This window comes from Oratosquilla oratoria, chromosome 5 (genome assembly GCF_046742065.1).
Source record: "Oratosquilla oratoria isolate Oo_2021 chromosome 5, ASM4674206v1, whole genome shotgun sequence".
Classification (NCBI taxonomy): domain Eukaryota; kingdom Metazoa; phylum Arthropoda; class Malacostraca; order Stomatopoda; family Squillidae; genus Oratosquilla; species Oratosquilla oratoria.
The window spans coordinates 29,307,300-29,333,292 of record NC_134781.1 but is presented as its reverse complement, the minus strand read 5'-3'; the positions used below and the strand labels follow the sequence as shown (position 1 = coordinate 29,333,292).

The following is a 25,993-nucleotide window of genomic DNA, read 5'->3' as shown; positions in this document are numbered from 1 at the left end:
ACACAACTTACCTGTGATCATTCCATTATCAATCGATATCATAAACGCAACGCATCAATCAATTTTAATTTGTTGATGTACGTATGTATGTGTACACGGTATAGCTGCTAGTTCAATGGCTTACCTAGCCTAGCTTCGTATCAGTTGCATGCGCGCGTATACTAGTACATGTTGACTAGACTCTACACGACTATCGTGCTACATAATGTCGCTAGTTGCGAATTGCATGGTACCTGTGTGCAGGGAAGTTCATTGGTTGCATGCAGCTAGCTGCCCAGTCAACGCGCTGACTACATATACAATGCACAGTAACCAATACCACATCACCGCATGCATATGTACACTGTACATATACAAACTCGCTCGAGGCCTAGGAGGGAAACTGGGAAATCCCATTTATAACCTCGTTTGCGTATTCATGAGAAAAAATAAAATCAAATGTTTGGTTAGTAATTGAAAGTAAATAAATTTAAGTATAAATATGAACATTTGATAATTATATACTTAGTTCATAAATATGGATCTTTGGAGGGAGAATAAAAAATACAAAAGTAATAAATGATTCGTTATCTAGCTTAGGTTTACGGTAGCTAGATCACGTCCATGCCAAACTTTCGATGATCGTACATCATGGAGCAGTTTCTAGTGAAGCGAGTGAAAATGGTTTGCCCTCAGATTAAGTCTTTTCAGAATAGAGGGAGAGTGTTTTGATGGCAGGAACCGCTTCTGGACCAGCAAAGCCTAATTCAAACTCTATGGGCAAGGGTCAAGTAAAACGAAAACCAGTAAAACATGAATCTACTATATGCTCGTGGAACCTAGATTGGCTTGAAGTGGATCGGGGTAGTGATGGTACTCTAACGGTGTATTGCAAGGCTTGTCGTGCATTTCCACCGTCATGCACATGAGTAATGAGTTAGCCTTCCAATAGTTTGAAGGAAATCGGACCTGCAAAAACATGGCTCCGGAAGTATAAAAAATTACTCTGGTAATTAAAAAAATGGCTGGTGAAAAAAAAAAATGAAAAATGGCTCTGGAAGAAAAAAAAGTATTTTTTCCCCTGGTTTTTATGCCTTTTTCTTTTTGGCTACCTCCCTTGTAAGGGGGAAAAGCCTTGGTATATGTATGTATGTACTATTTGCTTGATTCTCATTTGTTATTAGAAGTATGTCAATTTATTATTCACATTATTATAGTTTTTATTAATTCATGTAAGGGGGAAAAAGCCTTGGTATATGTATGTATATGTATGATCATTATATATGTATATATATGTGTGTATGTGTATATATATTTATATACATATATATATATATATATATATATATATATATAATATATATATATACATACATACATACATATACCAAGGGTTTTTCCCCCTTCCAAGGGAGGTAGCCAAAAAGGGAAAGGCATAAAAACACTCCCATCCATTTCATCCCCAAATACACTCCACACCCCTCCCACCCTTCCTCTCATCTGAGCACCTCCTGGATGACGGGTCATCCCTGCACCCTGCCCACCGCCCTGGGTCAGAAGCAGTGTCGCAAGACACTATATATATATATATATATATATATATATTATATATATGCAATAAAAACACTAGGAACGTGTGTTCACAAATGCGTAAGTAACCACTAGGAAAAGTAAACTAATGGAGCAGAGAGCTTTCATATAATTACATCTTCAGTGCTAATACAAAGAAGGAATTATAAAATGAAGAAACAAGGTACAGAGTATATGACACAGTGAAGAGGACATTCGGAGAGGTAGGGGAAGAAGTACACGTGACGGACGTATGAACCGTCCTGGTAACCAACAAGTATGGGACAACTGCTCATAATTTATATTATGATTTAAATAATTTTGAAATGTCATGAGAAATGTAACTATCTAATTTGTACAAACCTTGATGAAGATTAAAATTTACCCCCTTACGAGATTAGATTAAACTGCATTGAATTACAATTCTTTCTGTGATGTTATTGTTGTATGTGATGACTTTAGCGTTATCCCAGTCAACTAGATTGTTAAAATTGTTCATGTGGTTGAATATACCGTTAGATTGGTTTCCCTCTCTAACGTATTTCTGATGTTTTTGGTTCATGTGGTTGAATATACCGCTAGATTGGTTTCCCTCTCTAACGTATTTCGTGTTTTGAGTGTTTTAGCAGTCTGACCAATATAAAACTGATTACATGATTTACAAGCTATTTTGTACACACACCCTTTATCACTATTGACAGAATTATCTATGAGCAACTGTCTTACAGTGTTCTTATTGTTAAAAACTACATTAATGTTAAAATTTATGTAATATGTTTGGAATGCTTTGCAGGTTCTCTTGGTACGGTAGAATTAGCAAGTTATTCATATTGAAAGTTTGAGTTGACCTAAGGTTATAGAATGTCCTTTTAGCACAATTGTAAGCTGTGCCAAGAACATGTGTGGGGTATTGTAGCTTAGTACCAATTATGAGCAGTTGTCAAATACTTGTTGGTTACCAGGACGGTTCAAATGTCCGTCATGTGTACTTCTTCCCCTACCTCTCCGAATGCCCTCTTCACTATGTCATATATTCTGTACCTTGCTTCTTCATTTTATAATTCCTTCTTTGTATCTGCACCGAAGATGTAATTATACGAAAGCGCTCTGCTTCGTTAGTTTACTTTTCCTAGTGGTTACTTGCGCATATATATATATTTATATATTTATATATTTATATATATATATATATATATATATATATATATATATATATATATATATATATTATATGAAGTAAGCGGAATAGAAACACAGGAGTCTTAGTCTTGAGTTTATTCCTGACTAGTTTCGCAGGTATGCTTTTTCAAAGACTAAGACTCCTGTGTTTCCTATTCCGCTTACTTACACAATGTCTCAACATATATATATATATATATATATATATATATATATATATATATATATATATATATATATATATATATATATATATATATATATATATTTTCATCCGACCTAGTTATGGACCAAAAGGTCTCCTGTCGGTGTGCTCCACTTTTGTAATACCTTTGTAATGTGTGGATGATATTTTAATGCAGCCTGAAGGGATTTCTCCCCATCTCTTTTTCTGCATGAGGGGATAGAGGGGGGGGGGGGTCACCAATTAAATGAAGCGGCCTTGCTGTGAATGTGATGTCTTGCTGCATCGCATCTGAAGCAGGGCAGTGGGTGAGATGCTGGGATGACCCGTCATCCAGGAGGAGCCAAGAAAAGAGGAAGGCAGGGGTGGTGAATGGGAATGGAGAGTGTGGGGATGAATTAGGTGAGAGTGGATTTATGCCTTTGACTTTGGCTACCTCCCTTGTAAGGGGAAAAGGCCCTTGGTATATGTATGTTTGTATACTGACCTTGGTATCTACTTGATTATGTAGAAATGAAGGTGGCGTACCAGCTTCAAGTAAGTCCCGAGACACATCTGGTGAGACTACTGGAAGGAATGGAGTCCATCCTGTTGCTTGAGCCAGAACTTGATATCCAAGGTTGTATCTGCAACATGAAGTTGAAGGCTATTGTTGATGGGCTTCCTGAAAACAGGTATGTTGAAACTTAGTTACCTCTTAGCATTGTGGCATCATAATACAAATTTTACTTGAAACATTAGATGATTTTATTCAGCTGAGGAGCTATCACTGCATAGAATTCACTAATGTCAGGTGTTGTTATTCATCTGGAAGAACATCTCCATACTGAATAGTTAAACAAGAAGTGTTACTGATAATTCCTCAGTGTGAAACTATTTCCTGCATATACTAGTGAGATATTTTTAGTGTATATGTTTAATTTTTAACCTATGAATACTTTACTTTGATGTCTCTACAATTCTAGGCTCACCAAGTTACTAAACAAAAAGAAGTTCCAGGAGGCAATGGAGTTCTGTAAGCAATTTGGTTTAGAAGTGGAGGATGTTTATAAAGCACAGGCCTTGTATGTCTGTGACCTGATAAACCCATGGCGGATGACTTCGGGGAATGTAACTTCAATCGATGTCCAGTTCAAGGAAGAAGAGTATGGGAAAAAGATAAGAATTTGTTTAAAACTTGTGTATAACATAGATGTGAGGAATGTGGGATATATTGAAGTACTTGTCAGCAAAGTGTTTACTCCAGATTTCTTTTTTTCGAACAGGCCAATAGAAGAACTTTTAAAGATTCTTAGCCAAATAAAAGATGTGGAGTTTGTTACTCGACTCTGTGTGGAAGCTCCTTTACCAGATATTCCTACCACAAAGCGGATTTTGAACTATGCAAAAGAAAGATTGGGCAGCACAGATTTGGTGAGCAAAATAAAGTTAATGTTGTGTAGTCCTTGTCAGCTTAACTGTTGATAAATGACTATATTATTATATATGTGGGAGAATGAATAACATCCTGTAATAGCAAGGGTTTGGATGTTGGAGATAGGACATGAACTTTTAGAGAAGTGGACCAAATACATACATAAACATACCAAAAGACATTTTCTTCCCTGTAAGACAGGTGGCTGAGTTGAAGCCTACACCCACACTATGACAATGCCATATCCATCCAATACTCAGTCATTGCCCCTTCCCATCTTAGCACCTTGTGGATGAAGAGTCCTACATGTCCTCCACTACACTGTTTAGGCCAAGTCACTACATTGAGACAATACTTCCAAAGTAGGGCCTAACAAATGGAGCTGATTTATTCCTGCAGCTTCATTTTATGAAAACCCCTTCCTCAGACAACCTCTCATGTATGGGGGGAAGCCATTTTGCTATATAAATAGATAGGGGAGGAAGGGGGGGTTGTTCAGTTGTGGCAGTGGGATATGTGAGGAAAATGATTATGATGGGAAAAGAGAATGATTGGGCATTAGGAAAAAATGGGATGTTACACATCACATATTGCATCCATACCAAAACACACATGTTAATCACAAAACAAACACTCCAAGACACATATGTTAATCACAAAACAAACACTCCATACTGTGTCAGACACCCCCAGATATCAGCCGTACAGAGAAATACCTATCGTTACAAGCAAGAACAACAATAGCGTGACTGCACTGAGGTACCATCCAGCTTTAAAACAATATCTGGCCATAGAAGCAAATTGCTTCAAATGCATCCCCCACACAGAAGACACCAAACATCTCGTCTTACATTATTCTACTCTAACCTTACCCAGATAACACTATATCTTTTTCTTTAGTAACTTTTGACTAAATCTGATGGCTGGTGTTGGTTATTTGGGAGCTGTGGGTTACCTGCAAGAGAGACCTGGGTCAATGGATTGATTACAAGTCATTCGTAAAAATAATTGTTTTAGTATACATATATTTAATTTGAATATGTTCATTTTATTACCCAACTAATGTGAGTCCATATTTGTAGTCTGTTGAGGGACAGGGCTTCAACAATTTACTGCAAATACTCAGTGAGAACCTGTATCGTCTGCGCACTTTTGAAATTCTCTTCCCATCTTCTGAGATACAGCATTGGCTTATATTTGCGCAAAGGGACATGCTTGAAGAGTTCATGGAATATATTTCCCAGGTGGGTGGCTTGTATGTTGTCATTACCTTGCTATGATGCACAGTATTAAGTTGTACATTTGTATCTCTTAATTTCAATATAAACATCTGCATTTTAGTTCACATGCTATTTAAATCCCCATCTAGGGTATTGGCTGCATGTTGTTATGGCAAAGTAGCATGCAGTTGATACTTTAGGGTCTATATGGGGTGCCCCTAGGGACCAGAGCCACACATCATTATGTCTGTGATAGAGGAGGACTCTGCTCACAGAGAAATGATGAAACTTTTATTATACTGCTACTGTCCTTCCGTGATGCTGTCCCCCAACCCCTTGTTGCTGTCTGGTACCATTTATCTGAATTTCATTTACTTGCTTTGCCTACCCTGTGGTGGGGGAAAAGAATGCTGCCACCAAGTATTCCCACTTGGATTGTAAGAGATGAGAAAAACGGGATGGGGATTGGGACCAGGAATCCTTCTCCCTGTAGGCCCACAGGGGACATTCCTAAAAAAAGTAAAGGCATAAGAGAGTCTAGGAGTTTTCCAACCAGCACCCTAAGGTTTGGGTCTTTTAATGTGCGTGGATGTGGTACTGATGAGAGTAAAAGGGAAGAGATAGGTATGTTTGTGAGAAGAAAGATGGATGTGTTGTCATTGAGTGAAACTAAGTTGAAAAAAAAGGGGCGAGGTTGAATTTGGGAGTGTAGTTGGGAGGTTGTCAGGAGTGAAGAAAGGACGAGGGAGAGAAGAAGTGGCTATACTAGTAAGTGAAGAGATAGGTAAATGTGTAGTGGAGTGGAAGGAGGTTTCTTCAAGGTTAATGTGGATGAAGGTGAAACTGGGAAAGGAGATGTATTTACCTAGTTGTATTATACGGGAAGGGAGCTATGCTCGTGGTGACCTGTCTTTGTATCTTTCAGCATCAATTTTTTTCTTAAAATCTTGAATACTATTTGCACACACTGTTTCTTTATCTAAGTTATTCCAGGTATCCAGCATTCTGTGTGGGAAGCTATTCTTTTTCCTATTTCTTCTATAGTTGTCCTTTTTGAGTTTCTTTTCATGACCTCTTGTTTTTCCATTGTCATTTTTAGTAAGTCTTTTTCTGTCAGGAATTTCCATTCCTTTCATGATTCTATATATAATCAGTAGATCTCCTCTTTCTCTTCTTTGCTCTGGTGTTGGTAGTTCTAATTTCGATAATCTTTGTATGTTAATTTGGAAAGAGCTGGTGCCAACTTTGTTGTTGCTCTCTGTATTATTTCTAGTTTCTTTATATTCTTTTTAGTATTGGGTGTCCATAGTGTTGCTGCATATTCCAGTTTTGGTCTAATCAATGTGACTAATATTCTTTTTTATCATTTCTTCATTCAAGTATTCAAATGCCACTTTCATTGACCTTAGTGGGTTGTATGTTTCACCTACTATTTTGTTTATATGTCTGTCCGGTGTCATGTCATTGCTGATCATCACTCCAAGGTCCCTTTCTGGGTGCACTTTTTTTTTTATTTCATTTTCACCAATTTTGTAATTTTTTGAAATTCTGTTTTTAGTTTTACCAAACTAGGGATGAATGTGGGTAAAAGTGAGGTGATGGGATGTGCAGGGGGTGAGGGTGGCGGTGGACTGGAAGTGAACATTAGGGGGGAGCGACTGGAGGAGGTGGATAGTTTTAGATACTTGGGTTCATGTGTAGCGGGAAAGGGTGGAGTGGGGGTGGGGGTGGATTAAAGAGTGTAATGAGGAATGGACATTTGGGAGTGGATGCGGGGAGGAGACAGTATGAGGGAGTGATTGTGCCAACAGCACTGTGTGGGGCGGAAAAGTGGAACATAAGAGAGGAAGAGAGAAGGAGTTTGAATGTGTTTGAGATGAGGTGTCTGAGAAGTATGGTGGGGGTTGCTAGGCTGGATGGAGTGAGAAATGAGGAGGTGGGGAGGAGAACAGGGGTGAAAAAGGATTTGGGAGATAGGGTTGATGAAAGAATATTAGGATGGTTTGGACACATGGAAAGAATGAGTGAAGAAAGACTAGTAAAAGAGGTATGGAAGGCAGATGTGGAGGGAGTGAACATGAGGGGACGTCCTAGGATGAGGTGGATGGATGGGGTGAAGGGGGCTTTGGGGAAGAGGGGAATGTCTGTTGAGGAAGGAAGGGAGAGGACGGAAGACAGAGGTGAGTGGAGAATGGTTGTATATCGATGATGTTGTGATTGCATGAGGCGGAATGGGCCGGGGGGTGCGGGGTGGGCTAGTATGTGTGAGTAAATTTTGACGCAGCCCGAAGGGATTTCTCCCCGTCCTCTCCTTATATGCAAGGGGGGGTCGCCGATTAAATGAAGCGGCCTTGCTGTGGATGTGCTGTGTCTTGCGACACTGCTTCTGACCCAGGGCGGTGGGCAGGGTGCAGGGATGACCCATCATCCAGGAGGTGCTCAGATGAGAGGGAGGGTGGGAGGGGTGTGGAGTGTATTTAGGGATGAAATGGGTGGGAGTGTTTTTATGCCTTTCCCTTTTTGGCTACCTCCCTTGGAAGGGGGAAAAAGCCTTGGTATATGTATGTATGCTTTTACCAAACTCCATTTTGCTACACTTCTTGATACTAAAGTTCACCTCCCACTTTTGAGTTAATTTCCAGATTGTGTCTAGGTCTGATTGTAATGAGTCACAGTCCTCATTTGTTGATACTTTCTTTAAAATTTTTGTATCATCTGCGAAGAAATTCATATAACATTCAACTCCTTCGTCCATATCGTTTACGTATATGGTAAACATGATTGGAGCCAGTACTGACCCTTGTGGAACACCAATTATCATTTCTCCCCATTTCGAGTATTTGTCTCTAATTACTACCCTTCCAGTCAGGAAGTCTCCATCCATTTTAATAAATCACCTCCAATGCCACCCATTGATTCTAATTTTTCTATTAATTTTTTTGTGCGGTACTTTGTCAAATGCCTTTTGTAGATCTAGATAGGCACAGTCTGCCCATCCATCTCTCTCATCTATTATGTCTATTATTCTCGAATAGAAGCAGATTAGATTTGTTGTACATGATCTTCCTTGTCTAAATCCAAATTGGCTTGGGTCTAGTATATATTTTTCTTCCAAATGTTTAACCCATCTACTTTTAATCACTTTTTCACATATTGTATCTACTATGCTTGTTAGGGAGACCGGTCTGTAGTTAGTTGGATCTTCCTTACTTCCTCCTTTATATATTGGCTCAATGTTTGCATTTTTCCAGTCATGTGGTACTTTTCCTTCTTTGAGCAAGTATTTTATTATAGTGTGTATTTTATCTGTTAGTTCCTCCACGCATTCCTCCAGTATCTAATTTGCAATTCCATCCGGACCATGTGATTTTCTAACATCTAGGTTTTTTATTTGGTCACTCATTTCCTTTTTTGTTATGGTTATTTCCTTCATTTGGGGGATTTCTGTTTCTAAATTCCTTCACAGTTAGGCGAGTTCTCAGTTGTGAAAACCGATTTGAAGTGGTTACTCATAACTTCTGCCATTTCTTGTTTTTTTTGTGTATTCATGACTTCCTTGGCATAGTTTTTCTATTGTTTGTTGTTCAGTTTACCATTCACATATCTATAAAATAGCTTCAGCTGATCCTTACATTTTTCTATAATTTCCTTTTCATAATTTCTCTTTTCCTCCCTGCATATTTTTACATAATTGTTTCTTAGTTTGATGTACCTTATGTTTGCCATTTGCTTTTTTTTTTTTTTTCCCATTTTTTCCATTTGTAAGTGCATATGGGCCTGGTAGTGAGAAGAGTGTAGAAGAAAGGGAGGCTTTTTGGATAGATTTAAATGAGTGCATAGAGGGATTAGGGAGAAACATCAATGTAGTAGTATTGGGAGACCTTAATGCTAGGGTAGGAAATGCACCAGTTGACGGAATGGTTGGGAAATGTGGAGTTCCGGGAAAGAATCATAGTGGAGTGTTGATGGTGATGTGTCTTGAGAAATGATGATAACAAATACAGTGTTTAGGAAGAAAATCATGCATACATACACATGGGAGATGGTGGTGGATGGAAGGGTGGTTGATAGAGCATTAATGGACTGTAGTGGTAGATAGGAGTATAATAGGAAGAGTTAAGGATATACATGCTCTAATGGGAGAGAGTGGGGAATAACAGATAATTTTCTGGTGGAAGGTAAATTGAGAGTGGAGAATAGATGGAGAAGGAGGAAAAGGACAAAAGATAGGGAGGTGCTTAGAGTGAACTGTTTAAATGAAAATGAGTACAAGAGAAAGCTGAAAGAGAAGAGGGAGGTAATGAAGGATACAGTAGAACTAGGAGTGGAGGAGGAATGGGGATGGCTCAAGGAGGGAGTCACAAAGTGTGCAAAAATTGTGTGGGGAACAAGCAGGATGGGAGGAAATAGAAGGAAGGGTAGTGAGTGGTGGGATGGGGAAACGAAGAATGTTATAGAAGAGAAGAAGTGAGCTTTCACAGATTGGTTACAAAATAGGATGAGGGAATCACATGAGAGGTACAAAGAAAAGAAAAGAGAAGTAAAGCATAAGGAGGCAAAGAGGAGAGCAGATGTGAAATGGGGTAAGAGTATGACAGAAAATTTTGAAAGTAATAAAAAGATGTTTTGGAAAGAAATTAAGAGAAGAAGAGGAAGCGAATCAAGTAGAGAAGAAAAGGTAAAAGGTGCAGATGGAGAGATGATAATGGAAGAGAAGGCAGTAAGAGGAAGATGGCCAGAGTATTTTAGGGAGTTGCTAAATGTGAAGGAGGATAGGGAGGGAAAGATAGTTGCAGTGGGAAGGGCTAAGAAAATGAGATTGATGAGTGAGGAAAATGGAGGAGAAATAAGGAAGGATGAATTGAAGGCAGTTGTTAACCTCTTCACTCTGGGGCACATCGCACGTCTGGAAGCATTAACTGCCCGACGTGCGATGTTGTGTCATAATAATCGCATTATAAAAAATAAAGTCAGTGCTTAATTGTTTGTTCTCTTTCACTCGTGAATTTTGATAACCATAGAAAATATGATGAAGCCAGTTTAGAGAGAATGGAGGTTACGTAGGTACGACTACAATAAATATAATCTTGTGGCCAACGTCGGTATCATCTCGTACCCACTTGCTCCTCATGCCGCCTACGTAGCAGTCACCGTATGGAAGTGGTTAAGGGGGGAAAAGCCCTTGGTATATAGATGTAGTTCAAAGTCAAGATTGTTCTTAATACTGATATTTCTCTTTTCTGATCTTCCTAATTGGACCCTGGTAAGTAGCAGCAGTAAATTAATGTAATTTTTTTGTTTGTATAGACTCAAAGAAAGCATGCATAGTGCCAGTTTATAAAGGTATAGGTTGATAGTTTGAATGTAAGAACTATAGAGGCATTAGAGGTAGTATATGAAGAAATAAGAAAATTATTTGAAATGATGAATAAAGAAGATTTTGAGGAAGAAGTATGAAGAACAGGAAGATTTAAGTTCTTGTGTGCAGCATCAGCTGCCATATGTAATTTGCATCACACTACTTGCATTATGAAATATAAAGTAACTGCTGTATTACTTGTTCTCCTTTACTCTGAGTAATAAACACAAAATGTGATCAAACCAGTTCACAGAATCGGGGAAACTCGTGTACAACTACAAAAATATATAATCAAGACACCGATGCCAATATACTTGTGTACCCACTTGTGCCTCATGATGCCTACATAGGCATCATTGTACCAAAGTGTTTAAACAACATAAAAATGGAAGTACAGGAGTCCCTCAAATAACGCGGATTCGAATAACACGGATTCAATCATACACGGATTTTTATTTGAAAACCATCTCAAATGTAGAGAACCGTTTTAAAATTCGCGCAGAGTCGGGCACACGCATACGCACACATGCGGCAACATCGCAAACATTTGTGGCGACTGCTTTCTATTTTACCATATACAATCGATCCTCATATAACGCGGTCATTTTGTACACTGGGAACTGCTCAAACAAGGGTGTGGGCGAGGGGATAGCCGTGGGTGACTGCCTGCGGTCACATGTCACCCTCCGGGTACTGATGCAGGAGGGCGGCAGGGGAGGAGAGGGGGAGTAGGGGGGTAGCCAACAAGATTTAGCTTGTTGCTTCCACCACCTGTGCCATGCTATCATGAAATTTTACCGCCCTAACCTGTTAAAGCGTAATGTTTCTTTCGTTTGGAACACAACTAATAATGACTGCGCTTGTCGTTTCTTATTTTCTCTTATGAGGTTCTTTTTGTTTCTGGCGGTGGTGGTTTGTGAGATCAAAAACAGACATATACACGCTTACACACGTGTAGACATGTGTTAGACAACCAGTGTATGTTGTGAATGTGCGTGTACACACAAATACGAACACAGACACATGCATGTACATGCTTACTTGTACATGTGAACACAGACACATACATGCGCGTGCACACACACACACACACATACATACATACATACGCCACACACACATACATACGCCACATACACACACACATACATATGCCACATACACACACACACACACACATGCATATATGCCACATACACACACATGTATATACGCACAAACACATACATGCGCCACAAATGCCACATACATACACCACATACATGCACACGCATACACACACACACACACACACACACACACACGCACACACACACACACACACTTCAACGAACGGACGGCTTAGAAGACGTTCTGAAGAAAAAGTGAAAAATAGAGGATTCCAAAGCAAAGGAAGTACCTATTGTATTTGCAGGGTGGGGGGGAAATTGCTCGTGGGGTAGTGGGAAAGTAGGGAAAGAGGAGAAGGGGAGGGATTGCTGAGGGAAATGGAAGGAAATGAGGAAGGAGAAGACTTGGCCCAGGCAGACAGACGAAATGTAAACATCAAAAAACGGCCCCCCGACCAACTGAGTGATGACGAAATGTCTAATAAAAATGTAAAGATCAGAAACATAGATAAGAGCAGTACAATGGAAGGTGAGGATGATAATTTCAAAGGATTTAATGAAAGGGCGGCGGATACCAACCTCCCCCGACTGACAAAACTGGAGGAAAAACTTCAACAAATGTCTGACAACTGGGAAGTTAGGTTTGGCAAGATGACAAAAATCGCCGAGAGGTTTGAAAAATTGGAAAAACTAGAGAAGGCGAACAAAAACTTAACTGATGAAATAGAAGACCTAAAAAGATAGTTAAGAGAAGCAGAGGTTGAGAATGAGGAATTGAAGAGGAATAGTAAAGAAAACAGAGAGGACATAACTTAAGAAGCTAAGAATTGGAAAGCAACACAAGAAGACAATAAAGTTTCATTCACTGACATAGTCAAACAGCAATTGAAAGAACATACTGAAGACTCAGTTATTAAAGTGATGAGACAAAAGGAGAATATAGTAAGAGATTTAGCAGACAAGAAGAAATGTTTAATTATATTAGGAATGGAAGAAAAACATAACCCAGATAGAACCACAAGAATCAAAGAGGAAAATGAAAAAGTAAGCCAATTACTAGAATCAGTTCAGGAAGATGAACCAGAAATTATGAAGCAAATCGAAGAGAAATTTAGACTCGGAAAGTATAGCACAGATAAGACCAGACCAATTAAGATTAAATTCAAGTCACAAACGACGGCAGAGAATATCTTATCCAAAACAGGGAAACTAGCAACAAGTGAACAATATAAAAAGGTATGGATAAAAAGGGAAATGAATAAAGAGGAAAGAGAGGAAGAAAAACAGAAAAGACTTGAAGCTAAGGAAAAAAACGAGAAAAGAACGGAGTCAGAAAAAGAGAGATTCTATTGGAGAGTAGTGAATATGAAACTAAAGAAAGTCGACATACAAGAGAAAAACAAAAGGGAAACGGAGAACACAATGGAAGTGGCAGAAAACTAAGAGTGTCTTACACAAATATAGATGGATTAATTACAGGATTGAATGAGCTGAATGATTATTTGAAGGAAAAAGAACCAGACATAATGGGAATTGTAGAAACAAAATTAAAAGGTCCACTACCACCCAACAGTGTAGGACATGATGCATATAATTATTGGATTAGAAACAGAGTGAAAAAGGAAGGGGGTGGAGTTATGTTCCTGACTAAGAAGGATATAAACGTGAAGTGTGTCACATATGGAAAGAATACAGTAGAGATGATAATGATGGAAGTAGAAGACAGAGATAAGAAGAGCAGAAAGTTTGTGATAAATTATGTGCCCCCGAAAACAGCCTCATGGGAAGAGAGTGAACATAAAAGTATGTTAGAGGACACAAAGATAACATTAAATAAAATAATGGAAGATGGAGGAAGAATAGTTATAATGGGCGACTTTAATTGCAAAGAAATCTGTTGGGAAGAAATGACAGTAAAGGGTGGAGACTGCTCATGGGGAAACAATCTACTTGAGATGATTACTGACCATACAATGACACAGTGGATACAGGAGAACACCAGGTATAGAAATGAAGAACCATCGAGACTAGACTTGATAATTACATCTGAACCCAGAATAGTGGACAAGATTGAATATAAAACACCAATAAGTAAAAGTGACCACATATTGATTGAACTGGAACTTAATGAAGACAAATATATGAAAAGAAATGAGCAATATAGAAAAGGAAGAATGATGTATGAAAAAACAAACTTTGATAAAATAAGAGAATTCTTGCAAAAGGAAAACTGGGAAGAAATATACAAACAAGAAACAACAGTAGAAGAGAAATGTAAAATAATGACTAAAATTAACAAAAAAGGAGTGGAAAAGTATGTCAAAAGAAAAAAACAAGAAAAAGAATATGTAAAATGCTGGTACAACAAAAGCTGTAGGGAGTTAAAAGACAAAAGAGACAAAGCCTGGACCAGATGGAAAAAGACAGAAGACCTGAAAAATGGAAAATATATACCTGTTATAGAAATGAATATGTACAAACGTGCAGAGAGGAAAAGAGAAAATATGAAAACATTTTAAATCAGTGTTTACAAGGGAGAACATACAACCTGAAGAGAATGAATGGAAAGAGAAGTCCCCCCTATGGAAGAAATAGAAGTAACAAAGAATGAAATATTAACACACTTGAGTAATCTTGATGTCAGAAAATTGCATGGACCAGATGAAATAGCAAACTGGATACTGAAAGAATGCAGGAATGAACTGGCAGACAAAATACATAGCATACTAAACAGTTCCTTGAAAGAAGGAAAAGTTCCAGAAGATTGGAAAAAAGCAAATATAGTACCTATATATAAAGGAGGAAATAAAGAAGAACCTACCAACTATAGACCAGTCTCTCTAACAAGTAAAATAGCAAAAATATGTGAAAGAATTATCAAAAGTAGATGGGTAAAATGTTTAGAAAACAAAGTGTTAAATCCAAGGCAATTTGGATTCAGACAAGGACGATCATACGTCACCAATTTAATATGTTTCTATTCAAGGCTAATAGATATAATACAAGAAAGAGATGGATGGGCGGACTGTGCATTTCTAGACCTAAAGAAAGCTTTTGAAAAAGTAACACATAAGAAGTTGATTAAGAAATTAGAAACTGAAGGACTACAGGGAAAACTGCTAAATTGGATGGAAGACTTTTTGCAAGAAAGAAAAATGAGAGTAGTGATAAGAGACCAGCACTCAAAATGGGATGAAGTAATAAGCGGTTTTCCGCAGGGAACAGTTCTGGCCCCAATAATGTTTGCTATATATATTAATGATATGGATGAAGGAATTGAAAGCTATATGAGCTTCTTTGCAGATGATGCAAAACTACTGAAAAGAGTGAACACGGAAGAAGATTGTGAATCATTACAGAGAGATCTAAATAAAGTACAAGAATGGAGTAGGAAGTGGGAGATGGAGTTCAATACAAAAAAGTGTAGTATAATGGAATTTGGAAAAAGCAAAAACAGAATAACAGGAGCATATAAATTGGGAGAAGAAGGAATAAAAAAAGTAGAAAATGAGAAGGACCTGGGAGTCATTGTTATGAATAATATGTCACCTGAGAAACATATAAATAAGATTTTTGGAGAAACTTATAATTTAATAAGAACAATCAAAGTTGCATTTACATACCTGGATGAAGAAATGGTGAAGAAAATCCTAATCACCCTGATAAGACCAAGATTGGAATATGCAGCAACGATATGGTCACCAAGTACAAAAAAATGTATAACAAAACTTGAAAGAATACAAAGAGCAATTACAAAATTGGCACCAACACTCTCAAAACTATCATATGAAGAGAGACTAGAAAAACTTGAACTACAGACACTAGAGCAAAGAAGAGAGAGAGGAGATTTGATAGCTATTTACAGAATCATGAAAGGCATAGAAATTACTGATAGAGAGAATCTGATAAAATGGGATGACAGAAATACAAGAGGACACGGAAAGAAAATAAAAAAAGACAGCTATAGAAGAGATTTGAAAAAGAACAGCTTTCCTCACAGAGTAATAGACAGTTGGAACAAGTTAGATGAGAAAGTAGTGTGTGCAAAAACAATACATGAATTTAAAAATAGTTTAGATAAAATGAGATATGAAGACGGGACCCCACGAGCATAGCTCCCCTTCCCGTAAAATACAATTAGGTAAATACACACACACACACACACACACACACACACACACACACACACACACACACACACACACACACACACATTTTACAAGAAAGAAAAATGAGAGTAGTGATAAGAGATAAGCACTCAAATTGGGATGAAGTAATAAGTGGTGTTCCACAAGGAAAAGTTTTGGCCCCAGTAATGTTTGCTATATATATATCAATGATATGGATGAAATTGAAAGTTATATGAGCTTCTTTACAGATGATGCAAAACTATTAAAAAAAGTGAACACGGAAGAAGATTGTGAATCACTACAGAGTGATCTAAATAAAGTCTGGGAATGGAGTAGGAAGTGGGAGATGGAGTTCAATACTAAAAAGTGTAGTATAATGGAATTTGGAAAAAGCAAAAACAGAATAACAGGATCATATAAATTGGGAGAAGAAAGTATAAAAAAAAAAGTTGAAAATGAGAAGGACCTGGGAGTCATTGTTATGAATAATATGTCACCTGAGAAACAAATAAATAAGATTTTTGGTGAAACTTATAATTTAATAACGATCAAAGTGGCATTTACATACCTGGATGAAGAAATGGTGAAGAAAATACTAATCACTCTGATAAGACCAAGATTGGAATATGGAGCAACAATGTGGTCACCAAGTACAAAAAAAATGTATAAAAAATTTTTGAAAGAATACAGAGCAATTACAAAATTGGCACCAACACTCTCAAAACTATCATATGAAGAGAGACTAGCAAAAATTGAACTACAGACACTAGAGCAAATAAGAAAGGCGATTTGATAACTATTTACATTATCATGAAAGGCATAGAAATTATTGATAGAGAGGATCTAATTAAATGGGATGATAGAAATACAAGAGGATACGGAAAGAAAATCAAGAAAGACAGTTATAGAAGAGATCTGAAAAAGAACAGCTTTCCTCACAGAGTAATAGACAATTGGAACAAGTTAGATGAGAAAGTAGTGTGTGCAAAAACAATACATGAATTTAAAAATAGTTTAGATAAAATGAGATATGAAGACGGGACACCACGAGCATAGCTCCCCTTCCCGTAAAATACAACTAGGTAAATACACACACGTACACATACACATACATACGGTTCTCGGTATTTAATATGGAAAGTCAGCATACGCAGATTTGGTCATACGCAGTAATTTCAGAAACCTAACCCCCGCGTTATTTGAGGGACTCCTGTATGAGAAGTGATTAAACACGTAGAAACTGGAAATAAGAAAGGAGTCAAAGTGAAATGGAATGTCAAATTGGATATTAAAAGAGTAAAAAATAATTAGTGGATAAAATACATCTGAATGTGTGAAAGAAGGAAGTTGAAGATAAATGGGGGTAAAAGTAAGGTGATGAGATGTACAATGGTGAAAGTGGCAGCAGACAAGGGAGTATTAAGGGAGACTGGAATGTAGCAGGAAAGGGAGGAGTGGAAGTGGAGGTAGAATGTAGATTGAGAGAAGTGAGTACATGCCTTGGTGGATTAAAAAGTGTAATGAGAAATAGACATTTGGGAATGGATGCTAAGAGGAGGTTAAATGAAGAAAGTTGAAGATAAATGTGGGTAAAAGTAAGGTTATGAGATGTACAAGGGGAAAGAGTGACAGCAGGCTGGAAGTGAGTATTAAGGGAGGGAGACTGGAGGAAGTGGATAGTTTGATACTTGGGTGCAAATGTGGCAGGAAAGGGAGGAGTGGGGTTGGAGGTAGAATGTAGATTGAGAGAAGCGAGTAAATGCCTTGGTGGATTAAAAAGTGAAATGAGAAATAGATATTTGGGAATGAATGTTAAAACGAGATTGTATGAAGGAGTTATTGTGCTGACAGTATTGTATGGGTCAAAGACATGGAACATTAGAGAGGAAGAGAGAAGGAGTTTGCATGTGGGTGTTACTAGGTTGGATAGAGGGAGCAATGAGGAGGTGAGGTGGAGAACGGGGGTGGAAAGGGAGTTGGGAGATTGGGTTGATGAAAGAGTTTTAGGATGGTTTGGACACATGGAAAGAATGAGTGAGGAAAGACTAGCAAAAGAGGTGTGGAAGGCAGATGTGGAAGGAGTGAACATGAGGGGGCAACCTAGGATGAGATGGATGGGATAAAAGGGGCTTTGGGGAAGAGGGGAATGTCTGTTGAGGAAGGGGTGAATGGAGAATGGTTATGTATGGATGATGTGATCCATGAGGTGGAATAAATGGGGGGGTGAGGGAATATGTGTGAGAAAAATTTGACGCAGCCCAAAGGGATTTCTCCCAGTCTTCTCCTTTTCTGCATGAGGGGACAGAGAGGGGGTGTCGCCGATTTTGATGAAGCAGCCTTGCTGTGGATGTGCTGTGTCTTGCAACACTGCTTGTGACCCAGGACAGTGGACAAGATGCAGGGATGACCCATTATCAAGAGGTGCCAAGATAAGAGGGAGGGAAGGGGGTGGAGTGTGATTCATGGTACTTGGATTTTGGCTTGGCTACCTCCCTTGTAAGAAGGAAAAAGCCCTTTGTATATTTATATATATATATATATATATATATATATATATATATATATAGACATATATATATCTATAGATATATATATCTATAGATATATATCTTTGTGACACTGCTTCTGACCCATGGCAGTGGGCGAGATGCAGGGTTGACCCATCATCCAGGAGGTGTCAAGATAAGAGGGTGGAGGGGAGTGGAGTGTGATTGGTTGATGGAATGGGTGGGAGGGGTTTTTATGCCTTTGTTTTTTTGCTACCTCCCTGATAAGGGGGGAAAAAGCCTTTGGTATATGTATGTTTGGAAGCTCAATGGCTGAGTGGGTTAGGGTGTCTTTACTTGTGGCGAAGGTCGAGGGGATGACGGTTCAAATCCTGCCACCGGCAAAGTTGGTTCATTAAATTCCATACTACAAAGCCCCTGTGAGGGGCACCGTCCAAGCCTTCTGGTAGGGGGTAGATTGTGACGTTAAACCATATCATCATCATCATCATCATCATGTATGTTTTTTGGCTACCTCCATGGGATGTTTTACACGATGGTTTTTGTAAAAGAAATATTGAGAGCTTGTGATCAGGATACTATACAGAATGAAAAAAAAAAAGAAAAATGGGTGTTGAAGTTGGAGAAGAACAAGTGCACACTGGGGATGAACTGGTAATATTACTCGGAAAGAAAAGAGATGCCATGGTTACAAAGTTTAGAAAGTAAGAAGAACATAAGAATGGAAGAGACTGCAAGAAACCTTAACCTTTTGAATATGATGATGCCTATGTATGCATCATGAGCCATGAGTTGGGTATATAAGGATGCCGATGTTGGCTTCATGATTATATTTATTTTGTAATTGTAGCTGAGTGACCCCCGTAGTCTGTGAACAGGCTTGATCATGTTTTCTGTGACATTATATTTATTCAGGGTGAAAGAGAATGAGTATAACAGCAGTAACTTTATATTTTGTAATGTGCAGGGATGACCCGTCATCTAGGAGGTGCTAAGATGGGAGGGAGGGTGGAGGCGTGTGGAGTGTTTTCAGGGATGAAATGGGTGGGAATGATTTTATGCCTTTTCCTTTTTGGCTACCTCCCTAGTAAGGGGGAAAAAGCCTTGGTATATGTATGTATGTATGTAATGTGCATATTGTGGTGCATCATCATATATCAAACCTGATGTGCACATGAATATTGACTTGTATTGAAAAGGTCAAGGCCTATACGAGGAAGTTCCTCGTTCCTTACTACCTATCATCTTTATTCATAATGTTATCTAATCTTCTCTTAAAACAACCAATAGTTTCAGTACTTACTACGTGGTTACTAAGTCTATTCCATTTGCTAACCACTCTATTGGTAAACCAAATTTTGCCTATTTCCTTTTTAAACTTAAATTTGTTCCATCTTAACCTATTTCCATGAGTCCTACCATGATGTCTTAATATGATAACATTGCCTGGAGGGACAGGTGTGATGGTCGTGGAGTGTGAAAATGCTTGCTCCTGTGCTTTTTCACCACAGTTTATGGTTAATAGCACAAATTGGGAGAAGGAGAATGTTCACCATTATTGTTAAGTTTATTGATTTGTTTAACCAGTTATTATGAGTTCAGGTGTTTTCCCATTTTATTAGTTGTAAATTATTTTACAGGGTCACTTGAACCTGGCATCTACAGTATGGCACCGACATCAGTACGAGTTTAACAGCCGTGTAACTGAGAGTTGTGTTGCATCCATTCTCAATGCCATACCCTTGGTCAAGGCATCAGTTCTTTGTTCATGGCTTCCACACAATGTGTTGGCTGACTTGGTCAAATTCTGCCCAGATGCTATTGAAACCATTGCTCAGTGGGCTGATGAACGAGTGAAGTAAGTACTTCCCATGCTCACCTGGGAATGGATGGAAAGAGGAGATTGTATGCAGGGGTAATTGTGCTGATGGGTTTGTATTGGGCAGAGACATGGAATTTAAGAGAGGCAGCAAAGAAAAGTTTGAATGTGTTTTAGATGAAATGTCTGAGAAGTAAGGTGGGGGTTACTTTGTTGGACAGAGTGAGAAACTAGGAGCTGAGTGGGAGTGGAAAAGGAGATGACAGATAGTTGATGAAAAAGTATTGGGATTGTTTGGACACATGGAAAGAATGAGTGAAGAATCCATAGCAAGGCTGTTTCATTTAATCGGGGAGAAAGAAAAAAAAAAAAAAATTGTCACCTCATGCAGAAAAAGAGAAGACTGGAAGAAATCCCTTCAGGCTGTGTCAAAGTATTGTTCACACCTACTCCCTCACCTCCCGCCATCCCCTACCCACTCCCTTCCATGCATCACAGCATCATCCATACACACATACAGTGGACACGGTCGAAGCAGGACATACCATAACGAATGCTCTGAGCTGCTAGTTAGCGATTCACGAATGAATGAATTTGAAAGCGGACCTGGTTGTTTACATAGATAAAGTGAAAATGAAAGCTTGTTGGGACCAAAATGTAAACGTCTGTATCTCTACTTTTTTTTATTATTATTATTTTTCATTGTTCTTTATATATATATATATATATATATATATATATATATATATATATATATATATATATATATATATATATATACTGTATTTTTCGGACTATAGGCCGCACCGTTATATGACCAACACCCCCTTACACCTTTGTGAAAATCCACACAAGACCCGCACCGCTGTATGACCCACAGTCATATGGCGTGCGCGGCAGTGTAGATACGACGATGTATACTACCCATGCATGGGTGGCCACAGGCACAGCTCACGGTGGTTGTTGTTACGGCTGGCCGTTGACGTGGTGATCAAAGTAATTTCAAAGCTGAGGCTTTTTCTAAATTTTCTGTTTCATCAGTGCTTATGTGATTTATAAAAAAAAATGTATGTTTTCCGATATTGGCAGGTTTCTTGGTGATATCTTGCTTTTCAGGATTCATCACACGTCAAAGGCCGACATGTACGTACACAACCTCACAATTTGGTTTCTGAAGTTACCACTAGATGTAGTGGTAGCTTCGATGAAAGAGGGGTGATCTCGAAAGTGTGCAACTGATCTTATGATGCCTTTGGGATGGGTCGAAGACGCGGCATTGCGATTCATGATCATGATACCAGTATTCCTCCAGTCCTATTTATTTCTGATTGTGATGAAGATGAAGAATAACCAACAAATTACATTTCAATATATTTTATTGCACTTATACATATATATATATTACAAAGAACCTTAATAAATTTGTGTAAATAATGCCATAAAATCCTGTTTGATTGTTTACCGGTAATTAATCAATCAATTGGTTTATAAATGCCATACAAAGACTGGTAATTATTTATTAAACCAAACAATTTTCAATGGTTAGTTTTCAATAGAATAAAACAATAACAGAGCACATTACTGAACTGTTATGAACAGAGTCAATGGAGCACATCGTTATTAGAAAAAAAAAACACAGTCAGTGATCACAGACGACAGGCAATGTTTATGAAGGTGTATCATCGCTCATGAATCCATCGAATTCCTCATCCTCTGTATTGTCATGGAAGAGGTTGTGGTATAGATTGGCCAATTCTGATGCAGTGACCTCATCCGTTTCCATTTCGATTTTGGATTCGTCTGATTCCTTTTCCGAGTCGTAGCGTGCATCGAACATTGCAGGATGGCACATTTCTGATTTACAGAAACCGTTCTGAATAGTCTATTTAATTTTCTTCCATGCTTGAACGACTCACATGTAATGCACAAATTTAGCATTAAGGAATCAGGTACAGTTTGTAATTTGTAATTGCGAAAATGGCCGCCCACTTTCTTTTGTTTAATTGTGACACACGATGTTGGTGTTGGTACCAGTCACTGTTGTATTGTATGTTCATGCTGTTTAGTTAGGCCTGTTTTATTTGTGATAATGCCTTTATTAATAACAAGAGCATGTAAAGCGGGTAAGATACTGACAAATCCTACCTTCTCTTTGTCGTTTGTCTCGATCGCACGCGCTGTATTATGACATTAATCAACTTTCATATGACGAACCCGGTCGGTCCCCCCGCAAATCCCCGATCTGAGAGGGCACCCAGCTAAACTAATCGTTCAATTTTTTTTTGACTGCGTAAGAGGGCAATTTCTAACCAGAATCCACAGATGACCCGCACCTTTATATCACCCACCTCCCCGAATTTGGCCCCTTTCTGAGGCAAAAAGCCGCGGGTCATACACTGAAAAATACGGTATATATAAAATATGGAAAGAAGCAAAGAAACTCTGAGAGACAAACAACCAGCAAAAAGATGCTTAGAAGAAAGCAGAATAGAGACTCCACTTGATGTCAATTGAAAGAAGACGTGTCTTCCTCAAACACCAAGGGAATACCAAAGGTGCGAGAGTTTTTTTGGGGGGTTTGAAGAGGAAGAAAATATGCATAGAGGATTAGAAATGGATAGAGAACCCAGGTATAGAAATATAATGAGAAATAGATATGACATTTTGGATGATTTAATAGAGCTCAAAAGTGAGTATAAAATAATGTACAAAGAAGTAGCTATGCTACGGAAAGCTAATGACTAGAGTAATAGGAAGATACATATACCAAAGCCTTTCTCCCCCTTACATGGGGGTTAGCCAAAAAGAAAAAGGCATAAAAATACTCCCACCCATTTCATTTCCCATATATTCCACTCCCCTCCACCCTCCTCCCTCCCTCCCATCTTGGCACCTCCTGGATGATGGTTCATCCCTGCATCCTGTCCACTGCCCTGGGTCAGAAGCAGTGTTGCAAGACACAGCACATCCACAGCAAGGCCCCTTCATAAATTTGGCGACCCTGAGGTGAGGAATAGGAAGATAGATGACTTAAAAAAGGAATGAAATAAATTAAAGGGAGAAAATGAAAGGTTGAAAGTGAAGATATAAATAGGAATGAGGCATTAAAAAAGGAGATAAAAGGTCAAATGCAAGCAGTGACTGAAAAGGTGGAATAAAAAAAGTAAAAAAATGACCTACAGGAAATAAAGAAACAGTGAAAAGTTGAACAGGAATGTCAAAAAGTATCCCTTTATGAAATAATGGAGCAACAGGTCAAGGAAAATACCAAGGAAACAGTGATCCAAGTAATTAAAGAGAAAGGCAACTTAGGGACACAGTAGATAAAAAAAGATTAATTGTAATCTATGAACATAACATAAGAATAAAGGAGACTGCAAGAGACCATAAGGCCTACACTAGGCAGCTCCATATCCATCACCACCTGTCATCCCCATCCATAAAGTTGTTTAATTGTTTTTTAAAACAACTGATAGTTTCAGCACTTACTACATGGTTACTAAGTTTATTCCATTCATCGACCACCCTATTAGTAAACCATTAAAGAGAAGCAATGTACCTAGATATCGGAGGGAAAAGGAGGAGAAAGAGATCGCTAAGGAAATTCTGAAAGAATTACAAGTGGAAGGACAAGGTTTGGATAGGGAAATCGAGGAGACCTAAAGGATGGGCAGATACTCTAAAGAAAACCAATACAGGCCACTGATAGTAAAGCTTTGATCTGAAACAATTGCTGAGGAAGTACTATCCTGAACAATGAAATTAGCAAATAGTGAACATTACAAGAATGTATGGATAAAAAAAGAAATGCACGAAGAAGAAAAAGAACTTAGAAATGAAGCGAATGAAAAAAAAAAAAAAAAAACTGAAACTGAAAAAAGCAAGTAAATACCTTGGTGGATTAAAAAGTGTAATGAGAAATAGATATTTGGGAATCGATGCTAAGAAGAGTGTGTATGAAGGAGTGATTGTGCTGACAGCACTGTATGGGGCAGAAATATGGAACATAAAAGAGGAGGAGTTTGAATGTGTTTGAGATGAAGTGCCTGAAAAGTATGATAGGGGCTATTAGGCTGGATAGAGTGAGAAATGAGGTTTTGAGGAAGAGAATGGGGGTGGAAAGGAGCTGGGAAATAGGGTTGATGAAAGTATTGGGATGATTTGGACACATGGAAAGAATGAATGAAGAAAGACATAAAAGAGGTGTGGAAGGAGTGAACATGAGGGGTTGACCTAGGATGAGATGGATAGATGGAGTAAAAGAGGCATTGGGAAATAGGGGAATGTCTGTTGAGGAAGGATGGGAGAGGACAGAAGATATTGGTGAATGGAGAATGGTTGTATATGGATGGTGTTATTATGCAAGAGGGGGAGTAGGCGGGGGATTGGGGGTGAGGGAGTATGTATAAGAAATAAATTGATGCAGCCTGAAGGGATTTCACCCCTTCTCCTTTTCTACATGAGGGGACAGAGAGGGGGGTTGCTGATTAATGAAGCAGCCTTGCTGTGTCTTACAACACTGCTTTTGACCCAGGGCATTGGACAAGATGCAGGGATGACCCATCATCCAGGAGGTGCCAAGATAAGAGGGAGGGAGGGGAGTGGAGTATATAGGGGATGGAATGGATGGGAGTGGTTTCTATGCCCTTGTTTTTTGGCTATCTCCCTTATAAAGAGGAAAAAATATTTGGTATATGTATGCTTAACTCGTTCTTTCCATGTATCCAAACCATCCCAATACTCTTTAATTAACCCTGTCTCCCAACTCTCCACCCTCATTCTCTTCACCTCCTCATTTCTCACTCTATCCATCCTATTAATCCCTGTCATACTTATCGCTGAATGGCCTACCGGCTCTGGCGCTTGGCCTTCAAACCAAAAATTCCATTCCTGTCGTACTTATTAGGCACCTCATCTCAAACACGTACAAACTCCTCTCTTCCTCTTTTATGCTTCATGTTTCTGCCCCATACAGTTCTGTCAGCACAGTCACTCCTTTGTACAATCTCCTTTTTGCATCCATTCCCAAATGTCTATTTCTCATCACACTTCCCTTGAGGCATTTACTTGCTTCTCTCAATCTACATTCTACCTCCACTTCCACTCCTCCCTTTCCCACTACATTTACACCCAAGTATCTAAAACTATCCACTTACTCCAGTCTCCAGTCTCTCTCCCTTAATACTCAATTCCAATTTGCTGCCACATTCTCCCCTTGTATATCTCATCGCCTTACTTTACCCACATTTATCTTCATCTTCCTTCTTTTGCATACCTTCCCAAACTCTGTCATAAACCGCCTTAGATATAGTGTACTATCGTAGTGCATTATAGTTTGCTTTGTTTATAAAACCTCACAGCCTCCTTCATTTTTCTTCCTACTCCACATAACCTCACCCCATGATTTTCATTCCATCTGATAAACCACTGCCAGATGTCAGGTCTTATTCAGTTGATAAACCCTAACTAGATTATTACCATAAATTTTTGAAACCCTTTTCTTGCTTGATTATTGCTCCTCAAC

The 25,993-nt window shown here is 38.5% G+C and overlaps 1 protein-coding gene across 1 annotated transcript in view; it reads left to right on the top strand.

The window, feature by feature from the left end:
- LOC143025424 (kinetochore-associated protein 1-like) overlaps positions 1-25,993 on the top strand; it is a 159,485-nt gene that overhangs the window by 27,843 nt on the left and 105,649 nt on the right. The window contains 5 exon segments of the mRNA XM_076185081.1: positions 3,423-3,585; positions 3,877-4,056; positions 4,177-4,324; positions 5,408-5,569; positions 20,291-20,508. Of these exon segments, the coding sequence (XP_076041196.1) occupies positions 3,423-3,585; positions 3,877-4,056; positions 4,177-4,324; positions 5,408-5,569; positions 20,291-20,508 (871 nt within the window).